At 45.8% G+C, this 23,085-nt stretch overlaps 1 protein-coding gene across 4 annotated transcripts in view; it reads left to right on the forward strand.

Moving 5' to 3' along the window:
* LOC136708124 (tumor necrosis factor receptor superfamily member 11B-like) overlaps positions 1-23,085 on the forward strand; it is a 104,874-nt gene that overhangs the window by 46,076 nt on the left and 35,713 nt on the right. For 2 of the 4 annotated variants that reach the window (XM_066682415.1, XM_066682413.1), the window contains exon 4: positions 17,109-17,167. Coding sequence is in view for 2 of the 4 variants with exons in the window: in XM_066682413.1 (XP_066538510.1) it covers positions 17,126-17,167 (42 nt within the window). In the remaining 2 variants the exon portion in view is untranslated. Of the gene's footprint in view, positions 1-15,726; positions 15,822-17,108; positions 17,168-23,085 lie in introns of those variants that run through there. The other 2 variants (XM_066682412.1, XM_066682416.1) reach the window with 2 other exon arrangements.

The raw sequence follows: 23,085 nt of genomic DNA on the forward strand, positions 1-23,085 counted from the left end.
AACGGGGAGCCAGTCCTTCACAGTGCGACACACACAGGGACAGACACAGGGAGAACACACCACACTCCTCACAGACAGTCACCCAGAGGAAACCCACGCAGACACAGGGAGAACACACCACACTCCTCACAGACAGTCACCCGGAGGAAATCCACGCAGACACAGGGAGAACACACCACACTCCTCACGGACAGTCACCCGGAGGAAACCCACACAGACACAGGGAGAACACACCACACTCCTCACAGACAGTCACCCAGAGGAAACCCACGGAGACACAGGGAGAACACACCACACTCCTCACAGACAGTCACCCAGAGGAAACCCACGGAGACACAGGGAGAACACACCACACTCCTCACAGACAGTCACCCAGAGGAAACCCACGCAGACACAGGGAGAACACACCACACTCCTCACAGATAGTCACCCGGAGGAAACCCACGCAGACACAGGGAGATCACACCACACTCCTCACAGACAGTCACCCGGAGGAAACCCACACAGACACAGGGAGATCACAGCACACTCCTCACAGACAATCACCCGGAGGAAACCCACGCAGACACAGGGAGATCACACCACACTCCCCACAGACAGTCACCCGGAGGAAACCCACACAGACACAGGGAGAACACACCACACACCTCACAGACAGTCACCCGGAGGAAACCCACGCAGACACAGAGAGAACACACCACACTCCTCACAGACAATCACCCGGAGGAAACCCACGCAGACACAGGGAGAACACACCACACTCCTCACAGACAGTCACCCGGAGGAAACCCACACAGACACAGGGAGATCACAGCACACTCCCCACAGATAGTCACCCGGAGGAAACCCACGCAGACACAGAGAGAACACACCACACTCCTCACAGACAATAGATACACAATAGATTATATTTAAGTGAATCAGTATTCTGACCAAAGCAGAACTCTGTTCACTTGCATGAGTCCACTTTAAAGACTTGTTAGAAGAGAAGCCTGGTTACTTTTGAACAGTTTTGTTCGATAACATGAAGCACTGCATTTAGCCAGTCATACGCAAGACCGGACCCTGTCTGGTTCTGGCTGGAGCACAGCAGACTTTTATTTTGTTTCCATGTCAGAAGAAGGGCCACTTATGGCGAGCAGAGCCATGCAGCATTGTGCGATGAAAAATTAATGAGTTAAGGTTGTTTTTGAGAGTCACTGTTCGTGAAATCCTCTGCTGCGTATGGTTTGGCGCAGCACACTTCCCTCATAAATCGTGTATCACTGTTCATCCCTTTCACATCTCATCAATGGAAAATGTGGCGAGGTCTCGGCAGATGATCTCAGGAGGATTTCTAACCTCCGGATGCAGCGCTGACCCTGTACGAATGGTTTATGAATGTTTAGGAGACAATAATCGTTGCCATCTCCTGGCCCTTGTCTTCTCATTATTCAGCAAGTCCTCTGTGGAGTTTCACTCTGACGGACTTGGTGAGTGGCACCCTTCACGTTCGTGGCTGGCCCTGCATACAGCATGACTCTGACTTTATGCAGAACTATTATTGTTGGGACTAATTGTTTACATGTGGTTTAATGCTTGTCCTTTCATTTCATTGCTGAGCTCCAGTGTGATTCACACCGCAAGAGCGAAGACATTTATAGGCCTGGAAGTAATGTCACACCACAAATTGCTTGCAGCACACAAAGCGGCTTTACAACACATCAGAAAATGTCTGAGAATGGTGTGTGAGCGAGGACTCCTTGAAGGTGCCCTGCAGGGCTAATCAGGGCTGCTTTCCCCTTACTTTATGATTTCACTGTCTGTGAAATGTTCTCACATTGCCCTCTCACACTGTGTTTATTGTGACTGTGGAGGTCGCGGAGACGAGACAGTTTGATTGTTATTGTGGGAAAGTACAAGCCCTACCAGAGTCATTTCTGTCTATTTCTGTTCTTACTCGCTATGAGATTGTATCACATAGTAAACAAACACTACTTCGTATACAGCATTTGAAGGGCAGCAAAAGCAAGCTATAGCTCACTATGGTGTGGCATCCCAAACAGAACTCCAAACGGTTCTGAGACATTGTCATCATTTTGCGTATGCTTCCTAAATTTTATGTTATCTTAATTAATTACTAAAGGTATTGAATGTGTCAGAAAAACTGTCACCGTGGTGATAAGACTCAACGGAACATATTCAGTACCTTTTAGTTATGGACCATAACTGTCCCTTATTCTATTATAAATGTATTGTAATTGTCCACAATTCTATTAATTGTATACTTTTCAAACTGTTGATTTCCTACGTCCCAGTTTAATGAACAGGACTTATATTATGTTCTTTTATTTTACACAGTTCTGTAATGAAATCTTACAAACTTCCTCCTGAGAGTGTAGAGACTCCTTTAAGCTGCACCCATTCTGGACCCAAATATTCAACTTTGCCCGCACACCTTAAATTATCTCCCTATAACAGCTTGAAATGCAACAAGGGTGGCACGGTGGTAGATAGATAGATAGATAGATACTTTATTGATCCCCAGGGGAAATTCAAGGTCTCAGTAGCTTACAGACATCACATACAACAATCACTAAACAGCAATGGACTAATAAAGTTTAAAAAAAAAAAAAAACTCAAAATATCAAAATCAAAAACCCAAGAAGTTGACAGTGTGCTTAAGAATAATCCATCAAATATCAGAATAATCAAACATAGCCTGGCAAGAGTCTGTGATACTGTGAGCAGCTGAGGATTATCTCTTGAGTGCAGCATATGATTTAAAAGTTGAAAAAGTGTGGATAGTGCAAAGGGTATGGAATGTGCAATATAAGTACAGTGCAGTTTCAGAATTAGAAATAAATATATTAAATAAAATAGTGCATGGCAATTCAGTGCAATGTACCTGTATTAAGTATACACCTACTATTGTAGCTGTCAGATTAAGGTACACATGAGGTAGATGAGTTGTTTGACTTGTCCAGTGGTTGACCTGTCTATTGTCCAGTTAGGTACACATGTGCAAATATGGAGGAGGTGGAGGTGGTGGTGGTGGTGGATGGGCAGATAGACTATGCAGAGAAGTCCATCTCTCCTCTCCCCTTTAGTGAAGCATTGAACAGCTCAATAGCCCTGGGGACGAATGACTTCCTCAGTCTGTCAGTTGAGCCTGGCAGTGAGCGAAGTCTCCAGCTGATCAAGCTCTTCTGCTTGGTTATGATACTGTGGAGTGGATGGCACTCATTGTCCAAGATGCTAATCAGTTTGTTCAGGGTCCTCTTGTTTGATATGGAAGTGATGCACTCCAGTTCAGCCCCCACCACAGAGCCAGCTTTCTTAACCAGCCTGTCTAGTCGCCCAGCATCCCTCTTCTTTATGCTTCCTCCCCAGCATACCACAGCATAAAAGAGGACACTGGCAACAACAGTCTGGTAAAACATCCTGAGGAGCTTACTGCAGACATTGAAGGACCCCAACCTCCTCAGGAAGTACAGCCTGCTCTGCCCTTTCTTGTAGAGTGCTTCAGTGTTGGCTGACCAGTCCAGTTTATTGTCTAGGTGTAAGCCCAGATACTTATAGGTGTCCACCACCTCCACGTCGACCCCATCGATGGTGACTGGTAGCAGGACAGGCTTTGACCTGCGGAAGTCCACCACCATCTCCTTGGTCTTTGAAGTGTTCAGTTGGAGGTGGTTCAGTTTGCACCATTGCACAAAGACCTCCACCAGGCTCCTGTACTCCTCCTCCTGCTCGTTCCTGATACACCCCACAATCGCAGTATCATCAGAGAACTTCTGCATGTGGCACGACTCAGTGTTGTAGCAGAAGTCAGATGTGTACAGGGTGAACAGGACTGGTGAGAGCACAGTTCCTTGTGGGGCTCCTGTGCTGCAGATCATAGTGTCGGAGAGGCAGTTCTTCAGTCTCACGTACTGTGGCCGCTCTAACAGATAATCTGTAATCCAGGTTACCAGGTGAGCGTCCACACCCATCTGTTGGAGCTTGTCTCCCAGTCTGAGAGGTTGGATGGTGTTGAAAGCGCTTGAGAAGTCAAAGAACATGATTCTCACAGCACTGTTCCCCTTGTCCAGGTGTGAATGTGTCCTGTGTAGGAGATAAGTGATGGCATCCTCCACGCCCACTTTCTCCTGGTATGCAAACTGTAGTGGGTCCAGTGCATGGCGTACCTGGGGTCTCAGTAAGCATAAGACCAGTCTCTCCATTGTCTTCATCACATGTGATGTTAGAGCCACAGGCCTGTAGTCGTTAAATTCACTCGGGTGTGGCTTCTTAGGGACAGGCGTGAGACATGATGTCTTCCACAGTGTTGGAACTCGTCCGAGACGGAGACTCAGGTTGAAGATGTGCTTCAGTGGCTCACCCAGTTCAGCAGCACAGGCCTTGAGCAGCCTTGGACACAGTCTGTCCGGCCCGGCAGCCTTACCAGGTTGTAGTCTCCTCAGCTGTCCTCTGACCTGATCAGCCGTGACGATGGGGGGAAGGGGGATAGGGGCAGGGGAGGTGATTGTCTCGGGGGGTAGTTGGATGGCTGGAGACTGATGGCTGTTGACTGCAGCCGTTGACACCGTGTGAGGGAGGGGTGTGATAGCCTGTGATGGGGGTCGCCTAGAGTGTGATGGAGGTGTTGGTTGGTCGGGCAAGCACACAAGAGCAGTGTCCGAGTCAGTAAGGGGTGGCTGGCATACTACTGCCATCGGAGCTGGGTCCGGATCAGGGCGGTCAAACCTGCAGTAGAACTGGTTCAGCTGATTCGCCATGTCCAGATCCCCCTCCACAGCACTGCTGCTCTTTTTGAGGCCAGTGATGGTCTTCATACCATCCCAAACCTCCCTCATGTTGTTCTCCTGCAGCTTCTGTTCCACCTTCTTTCTGTAGTCCTCCTTAGCCTCTTTCAGCTTAACTTTGAGTTCCCCTTGTACACGCCTCAGCTCTGCCATGTCTCCCTCTCTAAACGCCATTTTCTTCCTATTGAGAAGGGCCTTGACATTGCTGGTTATCCAAGGCTTGTTGTTGGGAAAGCAGCGTACAGTTCTCGTGGGAACAACAATGTCCATACAGAAGTTCAGGTAGTCTGTAGTGCAGTGTGTGACCTCCTCTAAGTCCTCCCCACTCTGCAGCACACTCCAGTCTGTGGATCCGAAGCAGTCTCTCAGAGCCTCACCTGCTTCAGGTGTCCATTTCCTGAATGTGCGTGTGGTGGCTGGTAGCCTCTGTACTTTGGGCTTGTACATTGGCTGTAGATGAATGAGGTTGTGGTCTGACTTCCCCAGCGGGGGGAGTGGCGTGGCACTGTATGCATCCTTCAAATTTGCGTACATGAGGTCTATTGTTCTGTTTTTTCGAGTAGGGCAGTTGACAAACTGGTAGAAATTCGTGAGAGTGGAGTCCAATGTTATGTGATTGAAGTCGCCCGAGATCGCAAAAAATGCGTCAGTGTGTTGAGTTTGCAGCCTAGCGATTATTGAGTGGATGACGTCACACGCTCTGTCCGGAAGAGCACGCGGCGGAACATAAACACACACCACAACGGCGTGCGAGAATTCTCTCGGCATGTAGTACGGTCGAAGACTGACCGCCAGTAACTCCACATCCTCACAGCATACAGTCTCCTTCACTGTAACGTGTCTGGGATTGCACCATCTGTTGTTAATGTACATCACCAGTCCACCTCCCTTCTTCTTGCCAGAAAGTTTACAGTCTCTGTCCAAGCGAGCCACACTGAAGCCGGGCAGCTCAACGTTAACAGTGGGGATTTGGCTAGTTAGCCATGTCTCCGTAAAGCATAGCAGGCTACACTCTCTGTATAACTTTTGGTTTCTTACCAAGGCAGCCAGTTCGTCAGACTTGTTAGCCAGAGAGTTCACGTTTCCCATCACCATCGAAGGAACTGCGGGCTTGTATCTCCACTTCTTCTCCCGCCGCCTTGTCTTCACTTTAATCCCCGCACGGCACCCTCTAAAGCGCCATAGCTCCTCCGGGATGTTTACGTTAACTCTGCCAGCGTTCTTCCGTAGTGCAATCAGCTGATTCCTTGTGTACACAAGTTTGCTGTCGCTGGGTCGTTGTGATCGGTCCATATCCATAGGATATAATAAAACACTCCTCAAGGTGTGTAACCAAAAAGTTGCAAGATAAAAAAAGTAAACAAAGACTTAGAAAAAACACGCGGAGACGGAGCTACCTCGAGATGCTGCCACTGTCGTCGGCGCCATTTTGTTAAATGGCGCAGCAGGTAGGTGTCGCAGTCACACAGCTCCAGGGACCTGGAGGTTGTGGGTTCGATTCCTGCTCCGGCTGACTGTCTGTGAGGAGTGTGGTGTGTTCTCCCCGTGTCTGCGTGGGTTTCCTCCGGGTGACTGTCTGTGAGGAGTGTGGTGTGTTCTCTCTGTGTCTGCGTGGGTTTCCTCCGGGTGACTGTCTGTGAGGAGTGTGGTGTGTTCTCTCCGTGTCTGCGTGGGTTTCCTCCGGGTGACTGTCTGTGAGGAGTGTGGTGTGTTCTCCCTGTGTCTGCGTGGGTTTCCTCCGGGTGAATGTCTGTGAAGAGTGTGGTGTGTTCTCCCTGTGTCTGCGTGGGTTTCCTCCGGGTGAATGTCTGTGAAGAGTGTGGTGTGTTCTCTCTGTGTCTGCGTGGGTTTCCTCCGGGTGAATGTCTGTGAAGAGTGTGGTGTGTTCTCTCTGTGTCTGCGTGGGTTTCCTCCGGTTGACTGTCTGTGAGGAGTGTGGTGTGTTCTCCCTGTGTCTGCGTGGGTTTCCTCCGGGTGAATGTCTGTGAGGAGTGTGGTGTGTTCTCTCTGTGTCTGCGTGGGTTTCCTCCGGGTGAATGTCTGTGAGGAGTGTGGTGTGTTCTCCCCGTGTCTGCATGGGTTTTCTCTGGGTGCTCCGGTTTCCTCTCACAGTCCAAAAACACACGTTGGTAGGTTGATTGGCGACTCAAAAGTGTTCGTAGGTGTGAGTGTTTGTTGCCCTGTGAAGGACTAGCGCCCCCTTCAGGGTGTATTCCTGCCTTGCGCCCAATGATTCCAGGTAGGCTCTGGACCCACCACGACCCTGAACTGGTTAAGGGTTACAGATAATGGATGGATGGATGGAAATGCAACAGGACTTGGAGTAGTGAAACTGTGTTCTCTGACGTGATGAAGCTCCATCCTATACTTTAATAACCCAAACTAATCATTCAATATCAGTATCTGACTTCATCAAAACTAAATTTTAATTCCATCAAGTTCTCAGAGCATTGTTCCAACATCTAGTGCAAATCCTCTCAGAAGACCAGAGCCTGTTACTGTAGCAATGGGGAGGTGAAACTACCCACAAATAGCGTTGACTTCAGGAGACACGTCCAGAATATTTTGCCCATATAATGTGCCTCAACAGTCTCTCAGTTTAAAAAAAAAATATAAGTCACACTCATTGGGAGGGCTCTGCTTTGAACCGTGTTGTTGTCTGTTTAGACCTTTGGAAAAGAAGAGGTGGCAGAGTTTCACGTGTCTCAGAGGAAGCAACTTTTGACGACTAAAGTTTACAGAGAAAATTCAGCAAAAGATTCCATACAAGAATTAAATGGAAAATATCATTACGCAAATGTTCGTCATCCACCAGTGTGTGGTTCATGACTTGGTAAATCTGCTTTCTCATGTTACGCATTCATAATATAAACACTGCATGTTTTAGCTAGAAGGGGTTGTCAGAGGAAGATGGATGATTCTGGGTCTAGTTCCGTCTTTATACTCTGTCTGAAAAACTTCACCTTTGCCAGCATCGTCCCAGGTATATTTGGTGCTTTTTGTATATTGCCCTTTAGCTGACTTTCCTGTGTTTTGTGGAAAAAAAAATGCCACAAAGTGGCTTTCTTTATTTCACAAAACACGGGGGAATCAGCTAAAGGGGAAATATACAAACAAGGCACCAAATATACTTGCAGAGCACTCAGGAAATGAAAAAAGTGTCTCTTGTGGTGCACTTCCTGGATATAGTACATCGTCACTCTCCAATTAAAAACCTGTATCTCCCAAAATAGTAACTTTACAGGAGAAAGACAAAAGCTTGTTAACTTTCAGTAGAAGTCAAAGTAAATATATTTAATTCAGCAAAAGTTTTGGAGTATTTCTGTTGGTTTATTTATCATGAAATATTCACACAATGTGAAGGACAGCTGTTGTGTTTAAATGATGTACTAACAATCCACAAAAATGGAGATACAGTGGAACCTCTACCTACGAACTTGATCCGTCCCGTGACGCGGTTCGTAAGTAGAAAAGTTCGTTTCTCGAGTCAATTTTCCCCATTTAAAATAATGGAAAAGCAATTAATGCGTTCCAGCCCCCACCCCGAAAGTCACCCATTTTACACTGATATATGTTTACAACACTCTCAAATTAGTAAAAAATAATACATGTAGCGTTACTAAAAATAAAAGAGAAATACAGTGGAAACAGTAATAAAAAATAAATAATAAAGTTATAAGTGGTTACACATCGCTACCTTGAAGACGTGACGACTGGCTGGAGGAGTAACACAGGCACTGGCTGTATGACGGGAGGTGGGGGGTGGGTGGAATAACGGAGAGTAGGCGGTGAATGTGGGGAGACGAAGCATAGATACGGCTTAACTTAGCACGAATTTCGCTGTCTGCTATTTACACTAATGCTAAATTGCTAAAGCTACAATTTGCTAATCTTAAAAGCTCACTCAAGTTTGGGTGCTTGGAGACTCGCATATTGGGGTCAGTGGACATTTCCAGGCGCCGACTCGGAGGAGTCTCGGGTTCGTTTCTAGAGTCGTGGTTCGTTGGTGGAGGCAAAAAATATTCAAATGCCCGGTTCGTATCTTGGAAAGTTCGTTAGTAGAGGTTCCACTGTACTTGCTTTTAATTGGACAGCGACAATATGTGAATGAGTGGGTAGGTATATGAGGGTGTAAATATGTATGAGCTTATGTGAGCGGGAGAGTGTGTATGTGAGTTAATGTGTGTGTACGTTTGTATGTGAGTGAGTGAGTATGTATATTAGTGCTTGAGTGAGTGAGCTACAAGCCGGTTTACTGAGGTGCTTCACATCTGAAAAGATAATAATATGCGTTCCTCTATAAGGAATGTTGGAGGATGCTTTGTAAAAAAATTAAACCACACAAACACTGAACCAATGACCTGACACACGCCTGGTCATAGTTGTTTTGTTTTTGGAAATGCCTGGATGCAATAACTCAACGAGAAAATGTCGTTTTGCTCTTCCCTTGGCACATTTCTATTCAATTAGTCCCTTCTTTAATGGGCAATGACTTGGCTGGATGTGCCATCACACGTGGCTCCACTGCATCACTGAAGTATGCTGGATTAGTGCAAGTACTATATATCATCTCCACATTCCAGCGCATCTGTCTTGAGTCAGCAGACAGAACAGGGTGGAGACCCTGTTGCTGCACAGACAGATGAGTGAGAGCTGGCCTCATTCTGAACAGGCCTTGATGACCTGACTGTCAGCAAAGTGCATGCAAAGAGACACAGATTCAAATTGAAATGCAAAAATAGACTGTATGTCTGATATAATGCGTATCAGATACTACACCTTTGAGATTTAAACAGAATATCTGATTCACGGTGCAGTTGTAGGCAAATGTGAAGGGCACGACACTTTCAAAGAGGCACCGGCGTCTGTAAATTGAGAGACGGAGAATAATTAAGGTATTAGGTATCGCAGAAGGACTTTTACATAGTTACACGCTCAGGTACCAACTCAGAAGAACGTGGTGTCACAGCCACACAGCCCCAGGGTCCTGTGTTTGACTTTCTCTTCAGATCACAGTCCGCGAGGATTCAGGTGTGTTCTCCCTGTGACTGCCTGGGTGTCCATTAGACCATGCCAAAAACACATGGTGGTAGGTGGAATGTCCACAGGTGTGTGTTGGTGAGTGTGTGAAGCCCTGAGATGGCTTAGCACATGTCCAGGGTGTTTTCTAGAATTTTGTCCAGTGATTCTGTGTATTCTATGGGCCCACCGTGACCCTGAACTAGATGAAGAGGTCAGAAAATGGAAGAATGAATGTGTGAATTAATTAGCGAATATTAATTAAAGAACAATAGTTTCTGTAGAAGATCTGATGTAGAAGTTTTACTGAAAGGCCATAAAAAATGAAACTCTACATCTATATCATCCATCCATTATGTGTAATCGCTTATCAAATTCAGGGTCACGGTGGGTCCAGAGCCTACCTGGAATCATTGGGCGCAAGGCACGGATACACCCTGGAGGGGGCGCCAGTCCTTCACAGGGCAACACACACTCACACATTCACTCACACCTACGGACACTTTTGAGTCACCAATCCACCTACCAACGTGTGTTTTTGTGCTGTGGGAGGAAACCGGAGCACCCAGAGGAAACCCACGCGGACACAGGGAGAACACACCACACTCCTCACAGACAGTTACCCGGAGGAAACCCACGCGGACACAGGGAGAACACACCACACTCCTCACAGACAGTCACCCAGAGGAAACCCACGCGGACACAGGGAGAACACACCACACTCCTCACAGACAGTCACCCAGAGCGGGAATCGAACCCACAACCTCCAGGTCCCTGGAGCTGTGTGACTGCAACACTACCACCGTGCCGCCTACATCTATATCAGTGGTTCTCAAACTTTTAAAATTCTAAACCAAGTATCACCAAAACCTCCAAGTACCACCTGTAAGTCATATCACAGATACACACCCCACACAAAACCTACAAATGCTTTCTATTTAGTGAAAGGGCCTAGTTTAGCCTTGAAGTGTAAGGGACTAGATCAATGAGCTTTAAACACAGATCTGCTTCAGATTCCATTATGATACAGCACATGATCTTGGCCTTGTCATCTCTTTAGTAAGTGGTAAACAAAGTTCTTAACTAATTTTATGGCTTACGTTGAAGTAAAAATTCAAACATGAACAAATCGCTAAAAATCAAATGCCTTAGGAATGAGAACGGAACTTTATTCTGCAGATTGTCTCACCAAAAGAAGAGCTGCAAACACACGTTGTCATACGTGAAGTTTGTGCGATCTGTTTTCTCCATCAAATTGATTATTCATCATTCATGTGAGGTTTCCCATACCTTAAAGTCATGCACTGTCCCTGTACTGCCTTTTGGTCCTTCCCACCCCTGCAGAGAGCAAGGCTGTAAAATACAAACTGTCTCTGGAATCCCTGCTGTTAACTAGTCATAAATTCTACAGAGCAGGAAAGGACCGTTTCTCCTTTACCATTCACATAGTTCTAAACGCAAACGTAGTACAAATTAATCAAGTAGGTTTATTGGAAAGAAAGAAACAACATTGATAAAATATTGATGTGAAATTTTCATGACACTTACCTGCTTCTGCAATCTATGTCATTGGAAGATGTTTCCTGTGATTTGGAAACTGGGGTGGTAGCATTCATTTTTGTGGATCTGCACTGCTTCATATTTTAAAACTGATATTTGCCCACATGGTACAGGAGGTCCTCGGGTTACGTCAGTCCCGAGTTACGATGTTTTGTGGTTACGACACATCTCCCATTTACTGTATAAAGCCTTGTTTTGACTTAAGTGGTTTTGCGTCGTAAACGTTGTAACGTGAACTTCGTGTTTAGTGTGCGCAGCGCGGCGGAAGAATACACGTTTACTACCGAGGAGGATAGGTGTTAGGATAGGATAAGTGCGTACAGTATGTTATTTACGTACAGTATGCACGTATGTTCCGACTTACACCGAAAATCGGTTTACGAAGCGACGTAGGATCAACGTCGTAAGTCGAGGACCCCCTGTATTTTGTTATTGCAAGACTCAAAAAAGTTTTGAGCTTTTAAAGAGAATTATGAAAACCGAATTATTATAATCATACACAAGATAAGATGTAAACCATCCTATGCCAATCCATTAGAGCTTCACATAGGGCCCACCCCACTCTCTTCCTACCGGCAGCTACATCATTTCTATTGTTCCAAACCTACAGCAACACCCTAAGGTCGCTGTGGCCGTTTATGATCCGATCAGCAAAAAGCTACCCTTAACATCTACAGTTAATCATTGAGCCCATCACATGAGTACCCAAACCACCCACTGCATCACTAGCTCTTCACAGGGGTCATCAGGTAGGCACCTCCCCTCGTCAGTGTTTCGCTGAATTAAGTCCACGACTCCTCCAGAAGGTTCAATAGTGAAGTCTGGCATCCCAGACCCAGCCCCCTCCAAGCGAGCTTTATAGTCCTACCTTATCCTTAACCATCAACTACCGTAAATCCACACAGGCCTCCCTGGTGACTAAGGCTGTACCTAGCCCCACTGGCACCGTTAATGCATGCTCAGTGCAACCAGTTCCCTGTGAACATGCTACATCACCAACAATCCCAATAGCACCTCTACAGTGCATTTCCCCAAGTAATCTGTGCTCTCCTTATTCACAACCACTGACTAGACCTTTCAGCTGTTTCTGATAACTCCTTCACATCTGCCCTTAGTTTCCGGCCCCTGATGACAAACTGCACAAGCAGGGATGTGGCTGACTTGGCTACAAATGCCTTGGCCTAACACCTATCTGCAATGGTCTTACATGTGCCTGCCACCCCCTGCCGCCAAGTCCGTGTACTTCAGCTTCTTCTTTTCGAATGCTTCGTCTACTGCATCCTCAAATGAAACTGTTAGGTTTATGAAATAAACTATCCGTTTACTTTCAGAGTACAGCACCATATCTGGCCTCAGTGCAGGTAGCACAATGCACTCTGGAACCTGCAGTTTTTTACCTATGCCCACTAGCAATTTCCAATATTGTGCTTCCCCCATCTTCCAATATTTATAGCCTGTGCACAAATTCGTTCACCCTCATGCACAAATCTAATCACTTTATTACTACAACCACTTGTTAATGCATTTATCTCTAAGTGTTTGCTGTCCAACAAACATGCTAAAACCTTTAGCACCTGATTATGTCTCCATGTAAACCTTCCCTGTGACAAACTAAATTTACAAGATGATAGAATATGCTTCAGTGTGCCAACCCCTGTACATAATCTACAACTAGGGTCTTCACCTACCAACTGTCCAAGATTTTGTGGAGTTGGAAGATCAATGTAAGTTGCTCCAAGCAAAAACTTAATATGACTTGCCTCCATCGCCCACAATACTTGCTAAGTGGTTTTCCGCTTCTCTAGATTCTCCCAGCGAAGCCACTGGCCTTGTTTTGCCTGTGACACGACTGTTGCCTACAGATTGTTTAATGAACACATGATATCTTTACATTTTCCCATTATTTAATAATTCATTTTTCTGTAAATATAGTAAATTTTCAGATGTCATCCGACGTACCACCTCAGAATGCTTCAGGTACCACCGGTGGTGCATTTACCACCTTTTGAGAACCACTGTTCTATGCCACTTTTTCCAGCAGAGTAAGGAAGTCATAGAATAAGATACATTTAAATATAGCCTAATTGTGTAATCAGTCAGGGATAAGAATCTGTAACTGTGTATTTATTGATGTGGTCCTGTTACCACTAAATCTCAGGCCCAAACTTCTTGAATTTGGCACTGATACACTATCTGTAATTTGTCATCGACCATTTGGCTTTAATGACAGATCCCCAAAGATGAGCTAAGGGGTGTAAATCTGTTTAATCTCTTCTTACAATATTATTTTTAAGCTGTTAATTAAATTATTTATTTGGAAACATGCTTGAAAGAAGGCCAGCATCTCTTTGAGGATAGTCACCCTGTCTACTGTGAAGCTGCTTTAATCCGGCTAGACTATTGATATAATATTAAATGACATCACATGAGCATTAGAAAATTCAGCATCCAGACCTCACCGTCGTTAAACAGTGGTTTTTCAGAGACTTAGACTGCGGGATAGAATGCCATTACACTGGCTGATCCCTGTCGTTTTCCTCACCGTTGTCGAAACATGGGATTTACAGACTAGCGATGTGAGTCAGAGGATTTTAAACTGTACACACATCTTTAAAGTTGCCCAGTGTTTTGGTGGAGTCCTCCATCTGACTGGTGTTCCACCCAATATTTTGACTGGTTAACACATGAAAGTTCATTGATTTGTACAGTTCTTGTGAGCTCTTACGTACGTATTCGGGGCTTGCTTGAAGTCACTGAATCCCCAAACGGTGCCCCTCTGAATCTTTGTAGACACTCTGCCAAGTGTTTACTGTCAGAGAAGTTGTAAAAAGCAAAAGTATTGTGTTATTATTTTAAGGATCAGTCATTGTGGCCAAATGAATTAAAAGAAAATTCCCCACCTACTACAGGGTGTTGTGAAACTGCAGTTCCCGTTTGGTTGTTGCTTTGGCAGCGCTGAACTGTTTATGGGCTGTACCCATGGATCTGCTTTGTACATTCCATCTCTCATGGCAGCTCATCAATGTCCAGGGCTTCTACTGAAGGAAAACTCTAGCGGGGAAACTATAAACACCACAACAAATAAAGCTGCATCTATAAGCCGTGCTCTTCTGAACATCTGAGTTGGAAAATATTACAGTGGTGATTTGTTTACAGTTCTGTCACCCATTTAATGCTGTTCCTTTAGATTTATGAATCATGAATTATGATCTTATAATTACACGCATACATGCATTTTCTTTGACATTTATAGTGAGAGTCCTCTTGGCCTAGAGATTGCACTTTCACTTGTTTTCAAGAGGCTGGACCTGTCCAGGGTTTTACTGCCTTTCTGCACTCTCTTGGTAATATAAATCACGGCTGAAACTTCATTTGCCCGGTTTGATTTATGAATCGGATAAAGACATTTGGAGCAGATCTGACGGACTCAGGCTGGACTTGGAGCATGTTCTGTTGCTTTAGGCAGACCGGACCAGAGTAAGTGAGAAGTCAACTGTGCGAAACCATACCTTGATATGTGGTTTTCTGGGTCCCTTTTGAAATATGGGGCTAGCATGTGATATACAAGGCGCAGAACTGTCCTGGTTTCCCTAAAACATCATAGAATATCACTGCACACATATTTCTTCATGCAACTGGGTTGGGAACCTTAAAGTAATTCAATAAATCAACCCACACCAGATCATATGACTACAGAACATGGAGAATGCAAGCAGCAGCCCACGAATAAATGACAGCGTTCGTCATAAATGAGTCGGTGCGTGCAGCGTTGGTCTACCTCACTGTATGTTGAATGCCGAGGGGCATGCACCACTGTACTGTCTGCTATAAATCTTTTCTTGGTTGTACATTTGCCTGAGGGTGGAGTCGTAGAGTTGCAGAGTTTACAACAAACTCAAGACTAAATGTCTTCATTAGCTCAGGGTTTCCCGGGTTCTTAACCTGAGAAATTAATAATGTCATATGTGAATACTCCCCATGGGTGTTCTCTTTATCTGTAGCATTAAAGATTAAATATTACAGTTTCACAAGTCAATACTTTGTCAATACAAAAAAATCTGTCTGGCTGAAATCTGCATCACCCACATGTTTTCTGTTAGCCAGCAGCTTTTACTGATTATCTTTTTAAGGTGTGGAGGATTTTGCTTTTTATAAACAATCACAGCTTTAATACTTTGAAAATACTGTAGTGCTTTCAGAAATAGATTGAAGCTTGTTAAAATTAACTGTGTTTTTAAAGTCACATAATGAAAGTTCACTGTGAGACTCGGAGTTCAAGTAACACTGATCGGTTTGGGGGTTTTTTTAGGTTTTTTAACACTAAAATGTTGGAAATCTGTGCCGTGTTGATGTTTTTTAGGTCGTCCTGCCCTAGAGATAAACCAAACAACCTGATTTTTGAGGTGATGAACTGTACCAATAATGTGGGAAGGAAGTGCCTTTCCCAGACCTTAGGTGTGCATACATTTTTAACACATATGCTTTGTTACGGCTAAAACCGTATTTTAATGAAATACTGCATCTAGTACTGCTACTAATAATAGGGCGGCACGGTGGCACAGCAGGTAGTATCGCTGTCACACAGCTCCAGGGTCCTGGGGTTGTGGGTTTGAGCCCCGCTCCCGGTGACGAACTGTGGGGAGTTTCCTCCCACGCTCCAAAAACACATGTTGGTAGGTGGATTGGCTGCTCAACAGTGTCCGTAGGTGTGAATGTGTGAGTGTGTGTCACCCTGCAAAGGGTGTTGTGTTCCCGCCTTGCGCCCAGTGATTATGGGTAGGCTCCAGACCCACTGTGACCCTGAACTGAATAAATGCTTAGAAAATGAATGAACAAATGAATAGTAATAAAATACTTAAAATACCAACTCTATCCACTTCCATGTCGCTAATGATCCCAGGCCTACTGCTGTTTAAAGACTCTATTATTAGATGAATAAATATCAGACTCAGGCTTTGTTGCATAAACAAGGAATATGGCTTTGGTTACACAACAGCTCAGAGTGTTTAGGTTTATTCATTCATTCATTCATTCATTATCTGTAACCCTTATCCAGTTCAGGGTCGCAGTGGGTCCAGAGCCTACCTGGAATCATTGGGCGCAAGGTGGGAATACACCCTGGAGGGGGCGCCAGTCCTTCACAGAGCAACACAGACACACACACACACACCTACGGACACTTTTGAGTTGCCAATCCACCTACCAACGTGTGTTTTTGGACTGTGGGAGGAAACCGGAGCACCCGGAGGAAACCCACGCAGACACAGAGAGAACACACCACACTCCTCACAGACAGTCACCCAGAGGAAACCCACGCGGACACAGAGAGAACACACCACACTCCTCACAGACAGTCACCCGGAGGAAACCCACGCAGACACAAGGAGAACACACCACACTCCTCACAGACAGTCACCCGGAGGAAACCCACGCAGACACAGGGAGAACACACCACACTCCTCACAGACAGTCACCCGGAGGAAACCCACGCAGACACAGAGAGAACACACCACACTCCTCAGACAGTCACCCGGAGGAAACCCACGCAGATACAGGGAGAACACACCACACTCCTTACAGACAGTCACCCGGAGGAAACCCGCGCAGCACCTCCAAGCCCCCTGGAGCTGTGTGACTGCGACACCTACCTGCTGCACTACAATGCCACCCTAATTAGGTTTATTATTATTTTTAATGCTACATTTATCACTTATTCTTTCATTCTTTCATTTTCTGTAACAGCTTCATCCACTTCAGGGATGCAGTGGGTCCGGAGCCTTCCCGAAATCACTGAGCATAAGGTAGTAACACACTCTGAACAAAACAAGCCCATCACAGCATCACACACAGTCTCTCACACACCCACATCAACGGACCCTTGAATAGCCAGTCCACCCACTAGTACGTGTCGGTGGAGGAAACCCACTCAGACACAGGGAAAACACATCACACTCCAGGCAGGGTATGAATCCACAACCAGAGACGCTGGAGCCGTGTGACTACCTGTTCGGCCTATTTGTTTACCACTTATTCACATGAAAATTCACACTTATGGTTTGTGAAGACTAACCCTGCCTCAATGGAACAGTCCTTCACCCCCAATATCACATTCACAAGATTTATACTCGCCTCCAACACATAATATCCCGAGTTCTGTTTTCAAAATAATCAGTGTGAGAAATTCAAAACCAAATTCAAAATGATCTACGTGGACCACCGAGGACACTGACTGCACGGCTCCACAACGGTGTGTTGTGGAAACTCAAACCCGACTTATGACTTATCCAGGTCACACAATTCAGAGCACCAAGTGAACAGGCCTTTGCAGATGAGTGTTACAGTACAGATAACCAGATACATGTCGGTAGAGTGTATTAATTCTGCCGTATAGGCCCCAATGCAAACTACTGTACTCCCCTTAAAGATAAATATTGAAACTGTGGACCTTTAATGTGCTCCAGTGAGGGATTCATTATGTCACCGTGTTTGTTTGCCAGATGGCTATATTTTTAAAATTTGGTTTCATTGCACGACGGCTGTTTTCACTGTTAGCTTGTTTACATTCAGGGTTGGGGTTGTAAAGACCCGAGCCATGCGTGTGACAAAGCCTTTTGAGAAGCATTCATGCGTGAACGTGAGCCCAGGCCCAGATTCAAAACCAAAGAAAGGGCCATATTCGCCGGCCTTTGTTGAATAGGTGATGGAACGAGTAAATAAGGACGTATTAGTTTTGTCCCTGTTTCACTCGTGCGATGAAAAGAACAGACGTGGGTCTGGCACCATGCTGCTGTCTCTTGGAAAACAGCGGTTGCCATGCAGACGACTGCCGTGCACTTTACTGATTTCCTGCGTCCGTACCAGGAAAAGACCTCCCTTTTCCACTGAAGTGCGTCTCACTTCCAGATGCACTGGCTTTTCCCCTGGGTTTTAAAGCGTCCCTCAGTAAACCCAGTATTGGAGCGTTCAAAATAACAGCTTTCTCTGTGAGGCCGGTGACATTTGCATGGCATATTTGTCATATTCTTTTTGCGATTATGATTCTAGTCTTTGAAGCGTATTTTAGGGCTGGATTGGGGCTGACTCATGTTTGTGGTGATGTGACATATAGCTTCAAAATTTCCCCTGCGCTACAGAGTAATACGGCACATGCCCTATTTGGTTTCTGATACCTATCTTTACAAATATCATGTGTGAGTTGTAATGGATGTAAAATGGTATTCCTTGTTTGTCTTACGTTAAATGTCCTTAGATCAGTAGTGTAATAAAGCGGTGGAATAAATAAACATAATGGACCCTTATTTGGCAGTGCACATGTGCAGACCGGGAGTGTTACATGTGCGATAACATCAGAGGGAGAGGATTTTGCATTGTAGAGATAAAGGAGGGGGCTAACGTTAACATTGGGACGCAGTGCACAAAGAGTCCTTTCATGCACCGTAGCAGAGGTGTGGAAAATCCCAGGTCGTAGCCAGCGCTGCAGTTTGGCTCTGAATGTCAAAACAGACTTTTTTAACATCTATTCATGTCGTATGTGTTTGGACGCCTTCCTCTTTCACATGTGGCACAGTATCTAGCCTTGTGTGTCTTAAGGGAATTCATTAGTTCACCTATTTTACTGAATTGTCTGTATAATGCTAGGATCAAAATACCATAGGATCAAACCCCACAGCAGCAGCAGTTCTTCCCGTTTGAACATCCCTGTTTAGAACAGCTTAAAGCAACAGTAGGTAGTATATTTACATTACAATTACAGCTTTAAAATCGTGTTGATGTTTAACTAAATGGTGATAAGGAGAACAGAGTCTCTGTCATCGCTATTCCAGGTTCAGCACTGCAGAAACTGCACTATGTAACTTTCGGAGGAGGGTAGGAAATCCCTACTTAAGCAGATCACAAAAAAAAAAACAGGCTTGTTTCAGTGTGGATTGGTGGGCTCCAGATCCACACATTAATGTGCACATGGTCTGGACTGTGGAGGGTGTTTTGTGACAATATTTTATAATTAAATTAATAAAGAAATAATAGAGAATAAGGAGATTTTCTTAATTATATATTTCATTTAATTATTATGAAGGACTGGCGCCCCCTCCAGGGTGTGTTCCCGCCTTGCGCACAATGATTCCAGGTAGACTCTGGGCCCACCGCGACCCTGAACTGGATAAGGGTTACAGATAATGAATGAATGTGCATTTAAAATATTTTATTAATAGTATTTTTAAATCATTTAATTCATTATTTACCTATTTATATATTTATTTCATATGTCCTGCAGCCATGCGATATTAAATAATTAAATCTGTCAGAATCATCCGTCATCCGTCAGTGGGCGGGCCTAACTCCGATCCAGTCAGATTGATTGGTTAGATTGCGCAGTAAGGCAAAACGGATCAGGTTCCCCCCAGCATCTGACAGACAGCCTGTACAAGGTAGCGCTAGCTAGGTAGAAAAAATGACCTTAAACAGGCTGTGTGTCGGTTGAGCGTACATGATTAATCTGTCTTGCCCAATCTAGCCAAACAATTGAACTGGGTCAGAGATAAACCCGCCCACTGAGGGACGATGGATGATGTTGTGGATGATGGATGGATGAGGCTGCAGGGTGCATGAAATAAATATATAAATAGTTAAACGTGGGCGGCGCGGTGGTGCAGCAGGTAGGTGTCGCAGTCACACAGATAAAGGGACCTGGAGGTTGCGGGTTCGAATCCCGCTCTGGGTGACTGTCTGTGAGGTGTGTGGTGTGTTCTCCCTGTGTCTGCGTAGGTTTCCTCCGGGTGACTGTCTGTGAGGAGTGTGGTGTGTTCTCTCTGTGTCTGTGTGGGTTTCCTTCGGGTGACTGTCTGTGAGGAGTGTGGTGTGTTCTCCCTGTGTCTGTGTGGGTTTCCTCCGGGTGACTGTCTGTGAGGAGTGTGGTCTGTTCTCTCTGTGTCTGCTTGGGTTTCCTCCGGGTGACTGTCTGTGAGGAGTGTGGTGTGTTCTCCCTGTGTCTGTGTGGGTTTCCTCCGGGTGGCTTTCTGTGAGGAGTGTGGTGTGTTCTCCCTGTATCTGTGTGGGTTTCCTCCGGGTGACTGTCTGTGAGGAGTGTGGTGTGTTCTCTCTGTGTCTGCGTGGGTTTCCTCCGGGTGGCTTTCTGTGTGGTGTGTTTTCTCTGTGTCTGTGTGGGTTTCCTCCGGGTGACTGTCTGTGAGGAGTGTGGTGTGTTCTCTCTGTGTCTGTGTGGGTTTCCTCCGGGTGGCTGACTGTGAGGAGTGTGGTGTGTTCTCCCTGTGTCTGTGTGGGTTTCCTCTGGGTGACTGTCTGTGAGGAGTGTGGTGTGTTCTCTCTGTGTCTGTGTGGGTTTCCTCCGGGTGGCTGTCTGTGAGGAGTGTGGTGTGTTCTCCCTGTGTCTGCGTGAGTTTCCTCCAGGTGACTGTCTGTGAGGAATGTGATGTGTTCTCCCTGTGTCTGCGTGGGTTTCCTCCGGGTGGCTGTCTGTGAGGAGTGTGGTGTGTTCTCCCTGTGTCTGTGTGGGTTTCCTCTGGGTGACTGTCTGTGAGGAGTGTGGTGTGTTCTCTCTGTGTCTGTGTGGGTTTCCTCCGGGTGACTGTCTGTGAGGAGTGTAGTGTGTTCTCCCTGTGTCTGCGTGAGTTTCCTCCGGGTGACTGTCTGTGAGGAATGTGATGTGTTCTCCCTGTGTCTGCGTGGGTTTCCTCCAGGTGGCTGTCTGTGAGGAGTGTGGTGTGTTCTCCCTGTGTCTGTGTGGGTTTCCTCTGGGTGACTGTCTGTGAGGAGTGTGGTGTGTTCTCTCTGTGTCTGTGTGGGTTTCCTCCGGGTGACTGTCTGTGAGGAGTGTGGTGTGTTCTCCCTGTGTCTGCGTGGGTTTCCTCTGGGTGACTGTCTGTGAGGAGTGTGGTGTGTTCTCCCTGTGTCTGCGTGGGTTTCCTCCGGGTGACTGTCTGTGAGGAGTGTGGTGTGTTCTCCCTGTGTCTGCGTGGGTTTCCTCTGGGTGACTGTCTGTGAGGAGTGTGGTGTGTTCTCCCTGTGTCTGCGTGGGTTTCCTCCGGGTGACTGTCTGTGAGGAGTGTGGTGTGTTCTCCCTGTGTCTGCGTGGGTTTCCTCCGGGTGACTGTCTGTGAGGAGTGTGGTGTGTTCTCTCTGTGTCCGCGTGGGCCTCTGATCTGTCCTGTAGTTTATAAGCTTTGTATTATTAAAATGCATTATCATAATTATTATATTGGCTTGGACTTCTACTTTCCCCTTTTTCTTTTTTTATTATTATTATTGTTATTATTTCTTAAACGATGTCTCGGCAGTAGCTCCGTTGTGACCAGAAGAGTTTCATTTTGACATCGACTGCTCCCTGCTCCATTAAGAATCCAACATAGGAGCCGTGTTCTTCAACTCTCATTGCCCTTTGTTTATCTGGTCTTTCAGCATCAGCGAGCGCATGTTATGAAACCCCCCATTTTGTGGGCAGCCAGTTTCCACACCTTTACCTTAGCCATTTATTTTTACTGTGTGGTGGCACATTCCCTCAATTTCCCATAAATGCTTCTGTCCAAGACATCCCCCATTACAACCCAGTAGTATGATTTCACACACACTTCAGACATTTAATTTGGCGACCGCTTTGTAAAGCTGCAGAAAAAAGGAAATTGGAACAATATGTAGCCACAAAACGACCATAGATTCAGCTGTAGTAGACGGACACGCTGGAAAAACAAAGGCTCGGCGCTGCTTGAAGCATCGCTTTCGCAATGGCCCAGGACATCTGTGAGGCTGCAGGCCGATGCAGGGTGCGGCTGTGGCCGCTTTGACACAAGGCTTTTTTGGAAAGCCCATACTGAAGTTAGAGGGAATCCTTCATTGCCTTGAGTTCTTGTTTCGGCAAGCATTAAGAATTAATCTCTCTGGCAACGGGTCCGATCTGATCAACAGTATCCAACTCACCGGGGTTTGGCACTGATAACGTCTTGACATTTGAGAATTAGGTCATCAGCACAGGACGAGTGTGTATCAGCTTCATCAGAAGAATATTAATGATGTTCTTTAAAGAATGATCATGACTCCTGAGCCTGAAGGACAGATTTTTAAGGTCATTGTGAATCCTTTTCCTTTCATGGCACAGACATACTTGTGACATCCTACTGCTATATTGTCAAGTAAGTGTCTCTGAGTTTGGTCGGTGTCTAAGTCGGTGATAGATGGAGTGGTAGGAGGAGGTGAATTGGTTTTAAACCTCAAAAGTTATTTCATGTTGATGTAATGGGGTGGGAATTTGTTGGAAAGGGTGGTGGGGGTGACACTGGTGAGTGTTTGTGGTGTGGGGTTGTATTTTGCTGTTGTTGCAATTAACAGTTATTTTTAAGCCTACATCGAGAGTGTATTTTTAAAACATGAGAACACTATTTGGAGTATTTGTGGAGTTTCATTGCTCTGGGGCAGTAGACACCCTGGAGAGGGCCCCAGTCCATCACAGAACATCCCACAGTTTTTTTTACTTAATTAAATAAACAGGGACCTGGAGGCTGTGGGTTCGAGTCCTGCTCCGGTTGACTGTCTGTGAGGAGTGTGGTGTGTTCTCTCTGTGTCTGCGTGGGTTTCCTCCGGGTGACTGTCTGTGAGGAGTGTGGTATGTTCTCCCTGTGTCTGCGTGGGTGTCCTCCGGGTGACTGTCTGTAAGGAGTGTGGTGTGTTTTCTCTGTGTCTGCGTGGGTTTCCTCCGGGTGACTGTCTGTGA

The sequence above is a fragment of the Hoplias malabaricus genome, chromosome 10 (genome assembly GCF_029633855.1).
Source record: "Hoplias malabaricus isolate fHopMal1 chromosome 10, fHopMal1.hap1, whole genome shotgun sequence".
Taxonomy (NCBI): domain Eukaryota; kingdom Metazoa; phylum Chordata; class Actinopteri; order Characiformes; family Erythrinidae; genus Hoplias; species Hoplias malabaricus.